Below are 19,018 nucleotides of genomic sequence, written 5' to 3' on the forward strand. Positions count from 1 at the left end.
GGTTTTCCTCTGACATTAAATCCAGTTATGTCCAACTCTGGGGGTTGGTGCTCATCTCCATTTCTAAGCTGAAGAGCCGGTGTTGTCCATAGACACCTCCAAGGTCATGTGACCAGCATGACTGCATGGAGCACCCTTACCTTCCTGTTAGGGTGGTACCTATTCATCTATTCAGATTTGCATGTTTTTGAACTGCTAGGTTGACAGAAGCTGAGGCTGTTAGCGGAAGCTCACAACGCTACCTGGATTCGAACCTGTGACCTTTCGGTCAACATGTTTAGCAGCTCAGCAGTTTAACCCACTGCGCCACTGGGGGCTCCCAAAGCATGAATATAATAATAGTAATAATAATTCAATGCCTTGTTACATTGAAATACAATGAAACACAAATACACAGGCAAAGGTAAAGGCTTCTCCTTTCATTTCCGGCTCTGGAGGCGGTGCTTATCTCCAGCTCTGGGGGAGATGCTCACCTCCATTTCCAATTGAGGAACCTGTGTTGTCCAGAGAATAGTTTTAAGAAAGAGTGGAAGAAAAGATGAAGACTCAGCCCCCCTTTGCTCTATCATATAATCCAGATTATCAAAGTAAATTATCTGCTTTGATCTGGATTTTATGTGTCTACACTGCCATATAATCCAGTTCAAATCAGATATTCTGGATTTTATATCATAGTGTAGAAAGGGCCTCTGGGTTCATCTACAATGCAGAATTAATGAAGTTTGACACCTCAGTGCTATGAAATCCTGAGAACTATAGTTTTACAAGGTCTTTACTCTTTAGCCGTCTCTGCCAAAGAGTGCAAGCCATTAAATGCTAATCAAGGTGGTCAGTTGAAACATTCACACCTAGCTCCAACAGTCAAGAGTCCTTTGTCCCACTCTGGTCATTCCACAGATATATAAACCCTTTTTCCTTGTTCCAACAGACCTCACTACCTCTGAGGATGCTTGCCATAGATGCAGGCGAAATGTCAGGAGAAAATGCCTCTAGAACATGGCCATATAGCCTGGAAAAACCTACAACAACCCAAAGAGTGCTAGTGTCTTGCCAAACTACAAAGCCCCTAATTCCATACTATTGGGCCTTGGCAGTTGGAGTGGTGACAAACTACATTAATTCTCCAGTGGAGATGCAACCGTAGAGACTTCTAGAGAGAACATTTCAATCAAATCTGTGAATAATCAAATCCGCAGAAGTCAAACCCACAAATGCAGAGGGCTCACTGTAACTCATCTTGTTTCACTTGTGAAATTCTGCAGTTGAATGGCTAAATTAGGTATTTTCCCAAGTTATTTGTAAATCAAATTAAGTAGTATTGATCCATAAGACCCTGTTAGGAAATTCATGATGAGGCAGTACTTTTCTTAGGACTAACCTGACATGCAAAAAGCTGTGGCTAAGCAAAGGCACTTCGAGTTTTAGATAAAAGATTGCCATGTGGTGTGGCATCTTCATTTGACCACAAGAGACATGTTTATAGGACTATGTGAGTAAAGATGTGGTATATCTTGTGGTGAGTCTGTCCTCTAAAAATTAAATTACTGTGATTGCACAGCCTCTATAATATTTCATGAAAATGTTCTCTCCAATTCTTTTTAGAGACCTGCTCTTTCGATGGCCAAGTTTTCCGGGATGGTGAGGAATGGCGATCCGGCCGCTGTGCCAAATGTATTTGTCAGAATGGGACCATGGAGTGCTTTACAGCGCTTTGTCATCCTGTGTCGTGTAATGAGGTATGATTATGCATGCTGTCAACTTCTTTGCATTTTATTAGCTTTAAAAAAATGCATAATTAGGCAATGTATATCCTCGTTGGAAGTTGCTGTCCAGGCAAAAGACTGTAGTTATTGGAAATATAAATTAGAATTGGATTATCAAACATCGTTGTCCTCTTTTCCTCTGCATCACTGCTAACTAGAGCTAAGCTGAATCATAGAATCAAAGAGTTGGAAGAGACCTCATGGGCCATCCAGTCCAACCCCCTGCCAAGAAGCAGGAATATTGCATTCAAATCACCCCTGACAAATGGCCATCCAGCCTCTGTTTAAAAGCTTCCAAAGAAGGAGCCTCCACCACACTCCGGGGCAGAGAGTTCCACTGCTGAACGGCTCTCACAGTCAGGAAGTTCTTCCTAATGTTCAGATGAAATCTCCTCTCTTGTAGTTTGAAGCCATTGTTCCACGTCCTAGTCTCCAAGGAAGCAGAAAACAAGCTTGCTCCCTCCTCCCTGTGGCTTCCTCTCACATATTTATACATGGCTATCATATCTCCTCTCAGCCTTCTCTTCTTCAGGCTAAACATGCCCAGTTCCCTAAGCCGCTCCTCATAGGGCTTGTTCTCCAGACCCTTGATCATTTTAGTCGCTCTCCTCTGGACACATTCCAGCTTGTCAATATCTCTCTTGAATTTTGGTGCCCAGAATTGGACACAATATTCCAGATGTGGTCTAACCAAAGCAGAATAGAGGGGTAGCATTACTTCCTTAGATCTAGACACTATGCTCCTATTGATGCAGGCCAAAATCCCATTGGCTTTTTTTGCCGCCACATCACATTGTTGGCTCATGTTTAACTTGTTATCCACGAGGACTCCAAGATCTTTTTCACACGTACTGCTCTCGAGCCAGGCGTCACCCATTCTGTATCTTTGCATTTCATTTTTTCTGCCAAAGTGGAGTATCTTGCATTTGTCACTGTTGAACTTCATTTTGTTAGTTTGGGCCCATTTCTCTAAACTGTCAAGATCGTTTTGAATTCTGCTCTTGTCCTCTGGACTATTGGCTATCCCTCCCAATTTGGTGTCGTCTGCAAACTTGATGATCATGCCTTCTAGCCCTTCATCTAAGTCATTAATAAAGATGTTGAACAGGACCGGGCCCAGGATGGAACCCTGCGGCACTCCACTTGTCACTTCTTTCCAAGATGAAGAGGAAGCGTTAGTGAGCACTCTCTGTGTTCGTCCACTTAACCAATTACAGATCCACCTCACCGTAGTTTTGCCTAGCCCACATTGGACTAGTTTCCTTGCCAGAAGGTCATGGGGGACCTTGTCGAAGGCCTTACTGAAATCCAGGTACGCTACATCCACGGCATTCCCTGCATCTACCCAGCTTGTAGCTCTATCGAAGAAAGAGATCAGATTAGTCTGGCATGACTTGTTTTTGATAAATCCATGTTGACTATTAGCTATGACTGCATTTGTTTCTAAGTGTTTGCAGACCGCTTCCTTAACAATCTTTTCCAGAATCTTGCCCGGTATCGACGTGAGGCTGACCGGACGGTAGTTGTTTGGGTCATCCTTTTTTCCCTTCTTGAAGATTGGGACCACATTGGCCCTCCTCCAATCTGCTGGAACTTCTCCCGTTCTCCAAGAACTCTCAAAGATGGTTGCCAATGGTTCCGAAATGACTTCCGAAAGGGACAAAGCTGGGAAATGTTAGGTTCTCAGAATCCCAAGAATATGATTTCTGATGGACATCATAGAAACTCCCAGGCCATTTTAGTTGGGGGACTTTAGAAATTATACTGCTGAAAAAGCTACATTTCCAAGCTTTGGAGGGGTCTGAGCAGGCTTTCCCTTCTGTTTGTTTAGCAGTTGGTGGAGAGCAATAGTGAATGGGTACACTGACCAACACACATTTTGCTGCCTCAAGTGTTAACTTGTTCCCGGGTATATTTGATCTGCCAATTCCAAAAATACCACCAGTTTTCCCCTATCAGCTGTAGTTTCTGAGATATGGAACTTATGCTAGTAACCACCTGCTCACCCATAGAAAACCATGATGACCATATCTGAGAATCTAGAGCTGATGTGATTGATCCAATGCAATTTTTTGAATCAGCAACCCAAAGCACCACAGGAACAGACATAAAAACTCAAAACGCCGAGAACTCATTGATCTCATCTCTTCATGATGTCATCGGGTTTCAATCTGCTCAAATGCCTGACCATCTAGCAGTATTACATGATATCTGACCATTTAGAATCAGCTTCAGGAAGATGAATAATTATTTATCTATTAATTGAAATGTTCATTCCTCACCATACTGGGCTCTCCACCTTTGTGGTTATCACTTTAGATTATATCACTTTTTACTGATGGATTTGACTAATATGTTTGCACTAGGAATATCAAGGCCCTCTAATATGACTCTTTAGTTAACTTCTGTGAAAAGTTAACCCCAGAGTTGCACTGGAGGAGCTAGAGATTTCTAGAAAGAACACTTTTCTAGGCATTTGTAGGTCCTATTAGATGGTCAGTGTCTGACAAAGCTTGGCCATAAGGGTTGTGCTGGAGGAGCTTGAGATTCCTAGAGGGTTGTCGTTCCCTATTGTAGAGAAGGTCTGAAGGAAGATCTTTAAATGTAGAGAAGTAAAAACTGTTTAATAGCCTGTAATAATGTTTAGATTATTTTTTGCACACAGCACAAAAAGCTTATTCAGGTCTTTCTTGTATGATTTGCTCTATTTCTGAATTCTCTTGATTAGGATGGAATGTGAGGAGAAACAGAAAATACATTTTAGTCAACAGTTGGCACTCATTGGCATTATAGATCAATTTAAGTACACTTTAAGCTTCATGCGTGCAAATGAGCATAATGTTTGTCATAAATGATCTAAGCTCTTTAAGTATATTGTCCAAGTAATTTCTAATGACAACCCTGTAAAAGTGGGCTGCTCCCAAGTCTTTCTTGGTTGAGTTGAGAAACAAACATTCAGTTTGCCTTCCAGTTTCCATCTCATGACCTTGTGGTGTGTCCATGTTGTACACCAGAGCAGGAACACCTCTGACCTTAAACACCACACCAACTTGGTAAAATCAGCAAGCAATTTATTGAAGAATATATGTAGGCAAAGCAGTAAAATTAGCAAAAACAGTAAAGATCCCAAAACAAAGGATAGTCCATGAGCTTCAAGGCAAAATAAGATCCATTGGAACAACAATCCATGAAACAAGGCACCGTGAAAAATCTAATACACAAAATAGGAGCTTGGCAAAAACTTGGTACATGAAACTAAGAACATTTGAAAGCAATGCAATTATGAAATTCCAACGTTGACCCAACTGAGACAATTATTTCCCAATATAAATCTATATAAGGCTTTTCCAGATCCCAAAAACAAAAGGAAAGCATTTCTCTTGACCTTGACATCAGAGAAAGGCTTCTTACCTTTCTTTTCCTGTAAATAAGTGTTTCTCAACTTTCCTAATGCTGCAACCCCTTTAAAGCTTGGGGTGCATCTATTTTGCAGAATTAATACAGTTTGATATCATTTTAAACTACCATGGCTCAAAGCTATGGAATCACCAAACTAGAAATTCCATGATTTCGTAGCATTGAGGCATGGTAGTTAAAGTGATGCCAATCAGCATTAATTCCACAGTGTCGATGCACCTTTGGATTAAAACCAAGCCTTCCTCCAAAGGGGACATAAATGTAACCCATTGTCCATGAACCCAAACTCACACTCCCCTATTGCTTTAACAGAGTCATTTACTTTTTAAAGCTTCATTCTCTCCAGGTTGTTGTAGGTTTTTTGGGCTGTATGGCCATGTTCTAGAAGTATTCGCTCCTGATGTTTTGCCTCCATCTATGGCACGCATCCTCAGAGGTTGTGAGATCTGTTGGAAACTACTAAAATTGAGTTTATATATCTGTGGAAAGTCAAGGGTGAGAGAAAGAACTCTTGTTTGTTGGAGCTGGGTGTGAATGTTTCAGCTGGCCACCTTGATTAGCATTTGATGGCCTGACAGTTTTTAGGTGTGCCCTGCAGACTACTTCAACCAGAGAAGTCAGCCATAGCAGAGCACCTGATGAACCAACCTGGACACAGCATATTATTTGAGAACACAAAAATGCTGGACACTTTAACAACCACAATATCAGGTTACACAGAGAAGCCATTGAAATCCACAAGCATGTGGACAATTTTAGCAGATAGGGAGAAACCATGAAAATGAACAAAATCTGGCTAACAAAATCTGGCAACAAAGATCCGCATAGTTAAAGCAATGGTATTCTCCGTAGTCACCTACAGATGTGAGAGCTGGACCATAGGGAAGGCTGAGCAAAGGAAGATAGATGCTTTTGAACTGTAGTGCTGGAGGAAACTTCTGAGAGTGCCTTGGACAGCGAGAAGATCCAACCTGTCCATACTTCAAGAAATAAAGCCTGATTGCTCATTGAAGGGGAAAGTAGTAGAGGCCAAGATGAAGTACTTTGGCCACTTCATGAGAAGAAAGGAAAGCTTAGAGAAGATAATGATGCTGGGGAAAATGGAAGGAAAAAGGAAGAGGGGCTGACCAAGGGCAAGATGGATGGATGGTATCCTTGAAGTGACTGGATTGACCTTGAAGGAGCTGGGGGTGGTGACGGCCGACAGGGAGCTCTGGCGTGGGCTGGTCCATGAAGTCACAAAGAGTCAGAAATAACTGAACAAATGAACAACAACTGACTACCAGTAAAAAACTTTAAAATTATAACAGTAAATAAAGAACAAAATTCAAACACAGGGGAACTCCAGCCAGGAAACGATCAGGAACAGCTAATCACCTCTCAGTTTCCCTAGGCAGTAACAGGACATACCTAAAAACTGCCAGGCCATCAAATGCTAATCAAGGTGGCCAACTGAAACATTCACACTCTGTTCCAACAGACAAAAGTTCTTCCTCCCACCCCAGACTTTCCACAGATATATAAACCCAATTTTCCTAGTTTCCAACAAACCTCACAACCTTTGAGGATGCCTGCCATAGATGCAGGTGAAACATCAGGAGAGAATGCTTCTAGAACATGGCCATACAGCCCAAAAAACCTACAACAACCCAGTGATTCCAACCATGAAAGCCTTTGACAATTCATTCTCTCCATTTCAAATTAAGCCAACACCTTTTAAAATGCTGATATTGATGGTTGCCTGTCCTTCTTTTTTCCTTCTTGTCCTTTGGCACGTTCCTTTTTGAAAATATGTGCCAGAATTGATCCCTTGATGTCTGGGGTTGGAGCATGGGGTTAGTCATCCAGGTTCCTAGAAACTTTGGCCCGGAAGGCAACAGGCAAAGAAGAGCTCTGCCATCATCTTCACGCCATAAAACCGTTTCTCTTTTAAGATCTCCCCCACCTGCCTTTTAAGCATCCAGGTGTTCACATTAGTAATACCAGCAATTTTTTTTGATGAGGGTATATAAACGCTTTTAGTGGGGGGGGCATACTAAAAAATGTTCTGTGCTCATTCGGCTCTGTAGCGAAGATGAAGAGCTAAAAGAAATGAGCCTTACAGGAAATTTATGGAAAATACCTAAATGTTTCCATCTCACCCCTCTCCTCCGATGTGCCGTTATCTCAAAATTGATCATGCTGATATTTAATCAGCCGGTCTCTCGAATGCCGTGGAACATGGAAGAAATATATTGGCGACTTGAGAAGGGTGTGAATAATCAGATTGGAAATCTCCGCGCTAATGCGAAAACAGCAACCCACTCCCTCTTCAGCTAATTTTCAGAATCATTGATGGATTTCCTAACAAGAGATTCTGATGGAAAATGCATTAATCTTAATGGTGGGAATCCTACCCTGTTCATTCTTCTCTTCCATTTTTTTTACCTCTCCACTGCCTTTTATTCATGTACTGGTAAAGTGGCTATCAGTAGGACAAACTGTGAATAGTTGGAGAAGGCAATCTGAAAGGAAAGGCTTGGGGAAAGAAAAAGAAATAAGCTCTGGGGTCATGTATAAATGGTGAAAGTGTGATTTTTAGTTCTAACTTTTAAAGGAGTTTTTAAAGATACAGGAACTATTTTGAGGCTATGGTTCAAGAGCTAAAACTGAAATCAGATGTTGTCTGTCCATGTAATTTTCTTTATAACTGAGACTCAGGGTGGCTTATACTGACCTTGCATGCAACTCCGTTGATATGGGAGTTTACTTCTGGCACTTGAAGGAGATCCTTGGCTGAAGCTTCATTGTTTTCATCCTTAAAGCCAGTGGTTCCTTCTCCAGGATTCACATTTCAAAGCTTTAGCTATTTTTTCCAGGCCTACCATGGATGTCATCAGGACCCACAGATGCATTTAAATGGGATGCCAGGTGTATTGAAATACCATTTGTGAATATCATGGAATGATAGAACAGTGGGAAGAGGGCTGGAAATCCACAATACATGGGCCATATTATTAATGTTTTGTGCCTCCAAGTTGGTACCATGTTGTTGTTTTGTTTCTCTAATGCAGGCATGGGCAAACTTTGGCCCTCCAGTTGTTTTGGACTTCAACTCCCACAATTCCTAACAGCCTACCGGCTGTTAGGAATTGTGGGAGTTGAAGTCCAAAACACCCGGAGGGCCAAAGTTTGCCCATACCTGCTCTAATGTGTCTCTAACGTGACTCCTAGAATTATTCAGAAGTGATTTGCCTTTTCCTTCTACTTAGACTAGCATTTCTCAATCTGGGGGTCGGTACCCCTTGGGGAGGTCGCAAGGGAATGTCAAAGGGGTCGCTAAAGACATAAGAAAACACAGTATTTTCTGTTGGTCATGGGGGTTCTATGTGGGATGTTTGGTCCAATTCTATTATTTGTGGGGTTCAGAATGGTCTTTGATTTAGGTGAACTATAAATCCCAGTAACTACAGCTCACAAATGTCAAGGTCTATCCCTCCCCCCCCCCCCCCCAAACTCCACCAGTATTCACATTTGGGCATACTGAGTATTCATGCCAAGTTTGGTCCAGATCCATCATTGTTTGTGTCCACAGTGCTCTCTGGATGTAGATGAACTACAATTCCAAAACTCAAGGTCAATGACCATCAAACCCTTCCAGTATTTTCTGTTGGTCATGAGAGATTTGTGCGCCAAGATTGGTTCAATTCCATTGTCGGTGGAATTCTTTGATTGTAGGTAAACTATAAATCCCAGCAACTACAACTCCCAAAGACTCTGAAGGAGCTGGGGGAGGTGACTCTGAAGGAGCTGGGGGATGGTCCATGTGGTCAAGAGGAGTCAGAAGCGACTGAACAAATGAACAACAACAACACAACTCCCAAATGACAAAACCAATCCACCTCCCCAACCCCACCAGTATTCAAATCTGGACGTATCCGGTATTTGTGCAGTGAATGGAAATACATCCTGCATATTAGATATTTACATTACAGTTTATAACAGTAGCAAAATAACAGTTATGAAGTAGCAATGAAAATAATTTTATGGTTGGGGGTCACCAGAACATGAGGAACTGTATTAAGGGGCTGCGGCATTAGGAAGGTTGAGAACCACTGACTTAGGCCTAAAGAATACGACTTGCTCAAAGTCATGCAGTGGTTAGGTGCAGCTGAGTAAGGATCTATAAGCCTTGGTCTTCTGGCATCTATTCTAGTCCAATAATCAAGCCATAACACCAAGCTGACTTCAACTCCAAAAGTCAAACTTGGTAACAATGCCAAATGTGCCGAATTATTTGCATCCAAATTTGGTGACTCTGCCATAGCAAAAAACACCACCACCAAAAGCCTCAAAAATCACCTTCCTTCTCTCCTCTCTCCTCCAACTTGATTATCCCTTTTTTGGGCTACAGATTATGTTCATGCTGCTGGTTGAGGGATCTTGAAAGCAGTTGTCCAAATAAAAAAAGGTACACGACTTGATACTTGACCTCTCTTATATTTGCTTTCTTTGTTTGTCCCCTCTGTTGGTGCTTAGGGAGAAAGTGTGGTTGTACCAGCTGGAAAATGCTGCCCGGAATGTACTCAGAAATCTTGCTCCGTATCTGGGAGAGCATATAAGGTAACCCTTTGATGAATACACACAAGAACCAACTTGACCTGAGATATGTGACACATTGCTGTACCTTTGCTGCACTTGAGGTCTTTGCCAGAAGTGATAACTTTTTGTAGTGTGTGTTTTTTTGTCTTTAAATTAATTGCTTCCCCCCCTCCATTCCTGGGAAGCCTAATGAATTGAAAGGGATTAGGCACCGAAAGGAATGTGCTGGCAAGAGGGAACTGGGTTCACAAGCCAGTATAGATAAGACCCGTTACTGTTAACATATTTTGCAAAGTGGTGGGTGGGGAGTTGGGAGAAGATGAATAACAGACATTCCTTATGAGGGTGATGTCTTCGCATGATATAATTGGGAAGACATGCATTGTATTATAAGAGGCATGGGAAATGTGGACCCTCCAAGTTATTGTCATATTGCAGCTCTCAATAGACCAATTTAAATAGTTGTTCACTCTCAATGGTACCTGTGAGGTAGGAGAAAGATATCACAAGATATCCAGTTGAGTTTCATGTCTAGGATAGGTTTGGAACATGCCTCTTCATGGTCACAGGCTTCCTTACACTTCATGTTAACATCAACAGTTAAAAAACATTGAACATATATCCCAATGCCAAAGTCTGTTGACAGTGGTTTCGATGGAAGCTATTTTTTCCTAGCACACTACATATATTATAGCACTGGTTGATATCCTTCCACAAGTAGGTTCTCATGCCCATCTTATTCCATCTTACTTCTAATTCTAATGCAAATCATTTACCAGACTAATAAGATCTTTCACTATTCATATACCAAGATTATGGCAACCAGATTGATTGACAACTGGCAAAAAGAGGCAGAAAACCTAGAGGAAGTGACAGACTTTGTATTTGTAGGCTTGAAGATTACTGCAAACACAGACTGCAGCCAGGAAATCAGATGTTTACTTCTTGGGAGGAGAGCAATGACCAATCTCAATAAAATAGTGAAGAATAGAGACATCACACTGGCAACAAAGATCTGCATAGTCAAAGCAATGGTATTCCCCATAGTAACCACTGGATGTGAGAGCTGGACCATAAGGAAGGCTGAGCAAAAGAAGATAGACGCTTTTGAACTGTGGAAAATTTTGAGAGTGCTTTGGACTGCAAGAAGATTAAACTTGTCCATACTTCAGGAAATAAAGCCCGAGTGGAGGGAAGGGTATTCGAGGCAAAGATGAAGTACTTTGGCCACATAATGAGAAGATAGAAAAGCTTGGAGAACAGAATGATGCTGGGGAAAATGGAAGGAAATAGGAAGAGGGGCTGACCAAGGACAACATAGATGGATGGTATCCTTGAAGGGACTGGCTTGACCTTGAAGGATCTGGGGGTGGCTACAGCTGACAGGGAGCTCTGGTGTGGACCGGTCCATGAAGAGTCAGAAGTGACTGAATGAATAAACAACAGCAACAGCAACAGCAACAACAACAACAACAACAACAACAACAACATGCTTCCCTGTGATCTTGGCTTGATCCCTAACTGGTCCGCTAATAGTTTTCAACTCTTTCCCCACATCTTTTGCATTTCTGTTCACACACAGCACCAGGATTGTGGCGCAGCTGGCTGAGTGTCAGCTGCATTAAGATCACTCTGACCAAAAGGTCATAAGTTCGAAGCCAGCCCGGGTTGGAGTGGGTTTCCAACCAATTGTGTAGCCTGTTGTCGACCTTTGCAACCCAAAAGACAGTTGCATCTGTCAAGTAGGAAAATTAGGTACCACCTTAAAGTGTGGGGAGGCTAAATTAACTAATTTATGAGGCCATAAAAAAAGACTCCAGCAAAGCACTCCAGCAAAAAAGCATGCGGGGAATGCGGAAGTACTTCATCCGTGTCGCAGATGGACGATGAAAAGCGACAGCTCCCCTGGTGGCCAGAAAACGTTAAATAGCCTCTGTGTACGTCTGTATATGTTGTATGTCAAAATTGGCACTGAATGTTTGCCATATATGTGTACACTGCAATCCGCCCTGAGTCCCCTGCGGGGTGAGAAGGGCGGAATATAAATGCTGCAAATAAATGAATAAATATTTAATGAAGTAGACTGGCAGTACATCTACACTGTAGAATTAATGCAGCCTGGCATCACTTTAATTCATGGGAGTCGTAGTTTTGCAAAGCTTTTTTTGCCAGGGAGTTCTTGTGCCTCACCAAATAAGCTTCTGCTCTAAATCTCTTCCAGCTAATTTTAAAAGTGCTACAAGATCCATTCATATATGAATTGAATAATGTGAACGTATGCTTCTTTGTGTTGGGCAGCATGATGACCAGTGGAAGGAAGATGTCTGCACGACCTGTACATGTGACAAAGGCGAGACGAGGTGCTTGAGTCAAACCTGTGCTCCACTGATGTGTCAAAAGGTAATGCCTGATATGGGAGAATCCTAGGTGAGATTGGAAATTGGCTGTTCTCTCTTTCCCTGAGACCTCTGAATCATTGCATTCCTAGGGAGAGAACAAAGTGCGGCGTCCTGGGAAATGTTGTGAGGAGTGTGTACCTTCCGAAGTGAGCTGTGTTCACAATGGCACCGTCAGGTATCACAATGAGATGTGGAGTACTTCACCCTGCAAGTTCTGTATGTGTGATGGAGGCCAAGTCGATTGCTGGAAAGCGGCGTGTGTCCAAGTTAGGTGTTCCTTGGTAAGTATGCTGAATTGTCTTAACTCTTTAGTGTATTTATGTATTGAAACATGTCTGGGTGGCCTTTTCTCTAAAAGTTTCCAGATAGCTGACAAAGCATTGCAGATAGGTTTCTGCTACCTCTATAATAGAAAATTTGGTAGCAGAGGAAGAAATAGCATAGGGATAGAGTCCTATGCCACTAAAAGGAGGAGGAGGAGGAGGTGGTGGAGGCGGCGGAGGAAACTGGGGAGGAGGGTGGTTCAACATGTTTCAGCAAGCTTTTCATTCAAAGCATAATGGTATTTATCTGAGAGGGAAAGATTCCTAGACTTTTTGTGAATGGACCCAGAAACTATTCCATTTTCTGAGAAGAACAGCCTTCTTTTGAAAAGCCTACATGTGTAGTTCTCAAGATTGTTGGGAATGAGACTGTAGAAGTGGTTTAGATAAAAGGTAAAGGTTTCCCCTGACATTAAATCTAGTCAGGAGGGTGGTGCTCATCTTCATTTCTAAGAGAGCCGGCATTGTCCATAGACACCTCGTAGGTCATGTGGCTGGCATGTCTGCTTGGAGTGCCGTTACCTTCCTGCCAAAGTGGTACCTATTGATCTACTCACATTTTCATGTTTTTGAACAGCTAGGTTGGCAGAAGCAGGGCCTAACAGCAGGAGCTCACCCTGCTCCCCAGATTCGAAATGCCAACCTTTCGGTCAGCAAGTTCAGCAGCTCAGCGGTTTAACCCGCTGCACCACCAGGGGACTGTGCCATCAGTGGTTTAGATACTGATGGAAAATTGGGAATGAAAGTGATTGGAAGACAGGATTGTTGCTGAAAAGAAATGCCCAGCAATTTTAGGACAACGTCTTGTGATCCAGAGAAATATTGCATCATTCAGTCCTGATGCTCCTTGAAATGTAACCTGCAAGCGGCAATTAGGGGTTCATAGCAATGCCATCTGCTTGCTTCTGAACCTTAGGATATGAAAATCATCTTCTTACAACAATTCCAAGAAAGCACTCAGATATGCAGAAGAAATGGTTGTGGGGAAAACTCGCACAGTATAAATATTCCAAACGAGAGACGTTTCACAAATGTGTAGTCAAGGCTGGTGACTCTGGTGTTAATTGAGGTGATGAATCCATTCTCGATTTTAGTTTGAACTTTTAAAAAGAGCTGTCCAAGGTGCCAAATTGATTTTGGGAGGTGTGTACAATACCTTGGATAGCGGCTTTAAAGTTTGGGCTGAAACCTGGACCAGATTAGCCTTCACTGCACATACAGATCTCTTTTTAGAATCCAGCATTTGGATTTGGAATAATTTTGATGCTGTTATTGTGTGCTTTCAAGTCATTTCCAATTTATGATGACCTTAAGGTTGTTTTTTTCTCTTGATAACATTTGTTTAGAGATCCTGATGGCGCAGTGGGTTAAACTGCTTGTTGACCAAAAGGTTGGCTATTCGAATCTGGGAAGCGGGGTGAGCTCCTGCTTTTAGCCCCAGTTGCTGCCAACCTAACATGCAAATGTGAGTAGATAAATAGGTACAGCCTCGGTGGGAAAGTAATGGCACTCCATGCATTGCTGGACACCTGATCTTGGAGGTGTCTACGGACAAGGTTGGCTTTTCAGCTTAGAAAAAGAGATTAGCACCAACACATAGAGTTGGACACGACTGGACTTAATGCCAGGGGAAAATCTTTATCTTTACCTTATTTGTTTAGAGATGTTTGTCTTTGTTGTCCTCTGAGGTTGAGAAAGTGTGACTTGCCCAAGGTCACCCAATGGATTTCAGAGGCAAAGTGGGGATTCGAACCATTTTCTCCATTGTCATAATTCAGTGTTCAAAGGTCACTCATTGGGTTTCTATAGCCAAGCATAGATTCAAATCCTGGTTTCCAAAGTTGTCAACCAACATCAAGCCACTGCACCATTCTGGCTCTCACTTGGATTAATTTCCTATATATAAACATTTTTAGTCAGCATGCCCAATACTGCTTATTACCAGTGATATATTCTAACACAGTGGCCTCTGAGGTGATATCTGTGTTCTTCCGCTGAAATATATATATACTCTTTCGGCACAAAAGCAGCAGGTAGAATCTCTCTGCTTTAAAACCTCCCAACTCCTGAAGCTCCCTCTGTATCTAGGGCAGCTGCATCGGTAAACCGGAGCTGACTCCAAGCCGAGTTGCAGTGGGTTTCATCCTTGGTCGGGGAAGAATTAATCTTTCTGGTCACATCACTCTCTTTAAACTGTAATGAGGCCACAGACTTGGCATCAATCCCTGATGGGTTAAGCAGGTGTAGGATTAGCGGGCGGGAGTTGGAGAACTCGAAGTAGAGCATGAACGGCTAGGCTCTCACAGCAAGCCAGTTCCGATTAATGTGCTGCCAAGCATCGAACCCCAAGAGATTGTTTGTAAGTTCCCAGGCAAATGGGTATTATTATGACTTGATCATCATAATCATCATTAGTATTCGTTTGCACAGAGGAGAGGAATGAGTGTGGTTGACAAGCGTCGAAGATCCTGCAATCCTTTGTGCTAACGACTACTGCTGTTCTTGCTACACCGAGCAAGTAATACCCCAGGCATTTGGGGGATTTTTTTTAAACAGGGTTACGTTGGATGTTAAATCTTTTCTTAAGCATGGCTTTATTCCTTTTTCTGCAAGCCTATGTTCAAATATATCTATTTCCTGCAATGAATAGCCAGAGTGATTGAAGGAGGTTCTGATAATAAAGTAGCTCCATATGAAGAGTTGGGAGTGTCGGAAAAGAGGCCTCTGATGTTATCCTTTGGTGAAGGGCTCTGCAGTCCACATTCACATTAAAGGAAAATAAATAGAAACAGGAGAAGTAGGGTATTTGAAGTTCCCTATCTTCAGTAACTACATGAAGTGCAGATTCAACACGGTCTCAGACAACCTGGCCATAACCTCTTTCACTGAGTGAACTGAATTTCTGCATAAATTATGACAATGATTTATGAACCTGCATCTACATATATGTATTATCAGGAAGAAGTAAACGAAATCATGATTGATATGGACAGAGTACAATCGACCCTCCACATTTACAGGTTTAACCTTTTCAGATTTCATTATTTGCAGATTTGATTAGCATTTTCTCTTTTTTCTGATTTTTTTTCATGTCAGGAGCAATTTGAGAAACTGCAAGTTGCTTCTGGTGGGAGAGAATTGGCTGTCTGCAAGGATGTTGCTCAGGGGACGCCTGGATGTTTTGATGTTTTACCATCCTTGTGGGAGGCGTCTCTCACGTCCGCACATGGGGAGCTGGAGCTGTCAGAGGGAGCTCAACCCACTCTCCCTGTATTTGAACCCCTGGCCCATCGGTCAGCAGTCCTGACGGCACAAGGGTTCAACCCATTGCACCATCTAGGAATACAATACTATAGAATCTCCAGTGATTCCATAGTACTGAGCAATGGTATTTAAAGTGGTGTCAAACTACATTAATTCTACAGTGTAGATGCACCCAAATGATAATCAAAATGTCCCGGGGTTGGTGGGTGGGAGTAGTATAGAGCAAGCATTTTTCCTACCTTTTATTTTCAGGATATAATTATTACTGCAAGAATTGCAAGAGAATCCAACTACTTTGTACGCTGTTGACGTGACTTTCTTTTCAGTTGCTCCAGCCCTGCCCCTCCTGTCTCATTGTGAGCTGGGCAGTTATCTCCAATGATACTCCCCAGCCTGGAATCTTGGCAGAGATGGATGCTTTTATTTGGCAGTGATTGCCTTGCCCCATACATATTTGTCCCTCCTTTTTAAATGTAGGGTGTACTTGTGCATGCCTGGCTAGGTAAAAGCAGACAGCTGGAATGTTAACTGCACATAGCGGGACAAAGGCTCTTTCATTGTCACAAGGTTTTAAAATAGACGCTTCCACAGTTAACCTACAATTTTGTACCAGAATCTCCAGGCATGATGTCTGAGGATGATGGAGGTTGCAGTCTAGCATATCTGGAAGGCATATGGTTGGATTATTGTGTTTTGGAAACATGCTGTGCAGAAATGGTCAACCTTGTCTAAAGTTTCTCCTTTCTATGAAGGCCATGTCAATTCGCTTAGGTATCTACTTGCTCTTTTTATGTTCATGACATAAGTGAGAGGTTGCAACTGGATTACGTTTTCTCCCACATCCAGTTCCATGGGTTGCAATATGGTTCCTGTAACATAAAATTGGGCTAGAAAGCTAGTGCAGTTGCCATGTACAGATCAGAGTTCAAAAGTATGTGTGAATTGTATAAACCCATGTGTACGCAACTTTGTACGTGATAGATTTCCTTTGTAGATCTAGGGAAGTAATGCTACCCCTCTATTCTGCCTTGGTTAGACCACACCTGGAATATTGTGTCCAATTCTGGGCACCACAATTGAAGAGAGATATTGACAAGCTGGAATGTGTCCAGAGGAGGATGACTAAAATGATCAAGGGTCTGGAGAACAAGCCCTATGATGAGTGGCTTAAAGAGCTGGGCATGTTTAGCCTGAAGAAGAGAAGGCTGAGATGAGATATGGTAGTGATGTATAAATATGTGAGAGGAAGTTACAGGGAGGAGGGAGCAACTTGTTTTCCGCTGTCCTGGAGACTAGGACACGGAACAATGGCTTCAAACTACAAGAAAGGGGTGCTTTGAATGCAATATTCCTGCTTCTTGGCAGGTTGTTGACTGGATGGCCCATGAGGTTTCTTCCAACTCTATGATTCTATGACTCTATGTAGGGATATTTGTGTTGCTTAAAATATTACATGGGACATCTGGGAGAGTCACAAGGGGGTGTCGGAAGGGTCACCAAAGACCATTAGAAAAGACAGTATTTTCTGTTGGTCATGGGGGTTAATGTGTGGGAAGTTTGGCCCAGTTCTATTGTTGGTGGGGTTCAGAATCCTCTTTGATGGTAGGTGAACTATAAATCCCAGCATGCTACAATTTCTGAATGTCAAGATCTATTTCCCCCCAAACTCTGCCAGTGTTCTCATTTGGGCCTATTGAGGATTCATGCCAAGTTTGGTTCAGATCCATCATTGTTTGAGTCCACAGTGCTCTCTGGATGTAGGCGAACTACAACTCCAAAACTCAAGGTCAATGCACTCCACATCCTTCCAGTATTTTCTATTGATCAGGAGAGTTCGGTGTGCCAAGTTTGGTTCAATTCCATTGTTGGTGGAGCTCAGAATGTTCTTTGATTGTAGGTTAACTATAAATCCCAACAACTACAACTCCCCAATGACAAAATCAACCCCCCCCAACCCCACCAGTATTCAAATTTGGGTGTATCAGGTATTTGTGCCAAATTTGGTCAAGTGACTGAAAATATATCCTACATATCAGATATTTACATTATGATTCATAAGAGTAGCAAAATTACAGTTAGGCAGTAGCAACAAAAATAAATTATAGTTGGGGGTCACCACAACATAAGGAACTGTATTAAGGAGTTGCAGCATTAGGAAGGTTGAGAAACACTGTTCTGGAGGAAAGGTGATATCTACTGTACATTAATCAAGCCAACTAATTCTCATAACTACTTGAATGAGATTCCATCTACGAAAATGGATTCAGACGCCCTTTGTCTTGAGGCAGCCTACTTTCAGAATTATGGCTCTTCAAGTGTAGATTGTGGGGTTTAGTTCTACCTTCACAATGGTATTTAAAAACACATATCTTTTGGAAAAGAGCTAAGAGTGATGGAATGGGCTGTAGGAATGATAAAAGAGAAATAGAATCCCAAAGACTGCATTCTGATTAAAAAATAGGCTAGCCTCCCACTATCTTCCTCTGCCAGTATCATCTGGAAAAAAAAATGCTAATTCTGTGTAATCTTTCTAAGTTTGTTCTTTTCTTTGCAGGATGAAGAATTGGTTCATTTAGAAGGCAAGTGCTGTCCTGAATGCATTTCAAGAAGTGGGCCCTGTGTTTACAAAGAACATACCAAAGATGTAAGTACCCAGATAATGTGGAACGTGTAAAACTTTTAGGGTGGATAAGGATGGAGAGGAGCTGCTCTGTAAATGGACTTGTGTAAGTACAAACCATGCTGAAATTAAAAAAAAACTTTAAAATCATAACAGTAAATAAAGAACAACATTCAAAAACAGGGGAACTCCAGACAAGAAACAATCAGGGACAGTGAAACACCGCTCAAGAAAGGATTCCCCCAGGCAGTATTTATTATTTATTTATTTATTTACTTACTTTATTTGTATACCACACTATCTCAGCCCGTAGGCGACTCAGTGCGGTTTACAACAGGACAATATACAAGTGCATAGCATTAGCATCTAAACAATCACTAAAGCAGTTAAAACAATACAACAATACATCAGTAAATGAACAAACATCAATACATCCAATAACTAATCCGTCACGTCTCATCAGTAAAATCACAATCCAATCTCCTCATCCATTATTCCAGTTCCAAACTCAGTCAGTAAGAAGGCACACCTTGAAAACTGCTAGGCCATTAAATGCTAATCAAGGTGGCCAATTGAAACATCCACACCTACCTCCAACTGACAAGAATTATTTCTCCCACCCGGACTTTCGGCCCTTTATAGCATCAAACT

At 42.0% G+C, this 19,018-nt stretch overlaps 1 protein-coding gene across 1 annotated transcript in view; it reads left to right on the forward strand.

Annotated features, from left to right (window-relative positions):
* FRAS1 (Fraser extracellular matrix complex subunit 1) overlaps nt 1-19,018 on the forward strand; it is a 447,582-nt gene that overhangs the window by 197,425 nt on the left and 231,139 nt on the right. The window contains exons 6-10 of the mRNA XM_067468571.1: nt 1,603-1,736; nt 9,699-9,782; nt 12,060-12,161; nt 12,250-12,441; nt 18,302-18,391. Of these exons, the coding sequence (XP_067324672.1) occupies nt 1,603-1,736; nt 9,699-9,782; nt 12,060-12,161; nt 12,250-12,441; nt 18,302-18,391 (602 nt within the window). The remainder of the gene's footprint in view (nt 1-1,602; nt 1,737-9,698; nt 9,783-12,059; nt 12,162-12,249; nt 12,442-18,301; nt 18,392-19,018) is intronic.

The sequence above is a fragment of the Anolis sagrei genome, chromosome 5 (assembly GCF_037176765.1).
Source record: "Anolis sagrei isolate rAnoSag1 chromosome 5, rAnoSag1.mat, whole genome shotgun sequence".
NCBI lineage: Eukaryota > Metazoa > Chordata > Lepidosauria > Squamata > Dactyloidae > Anolis > Anolis sagrei.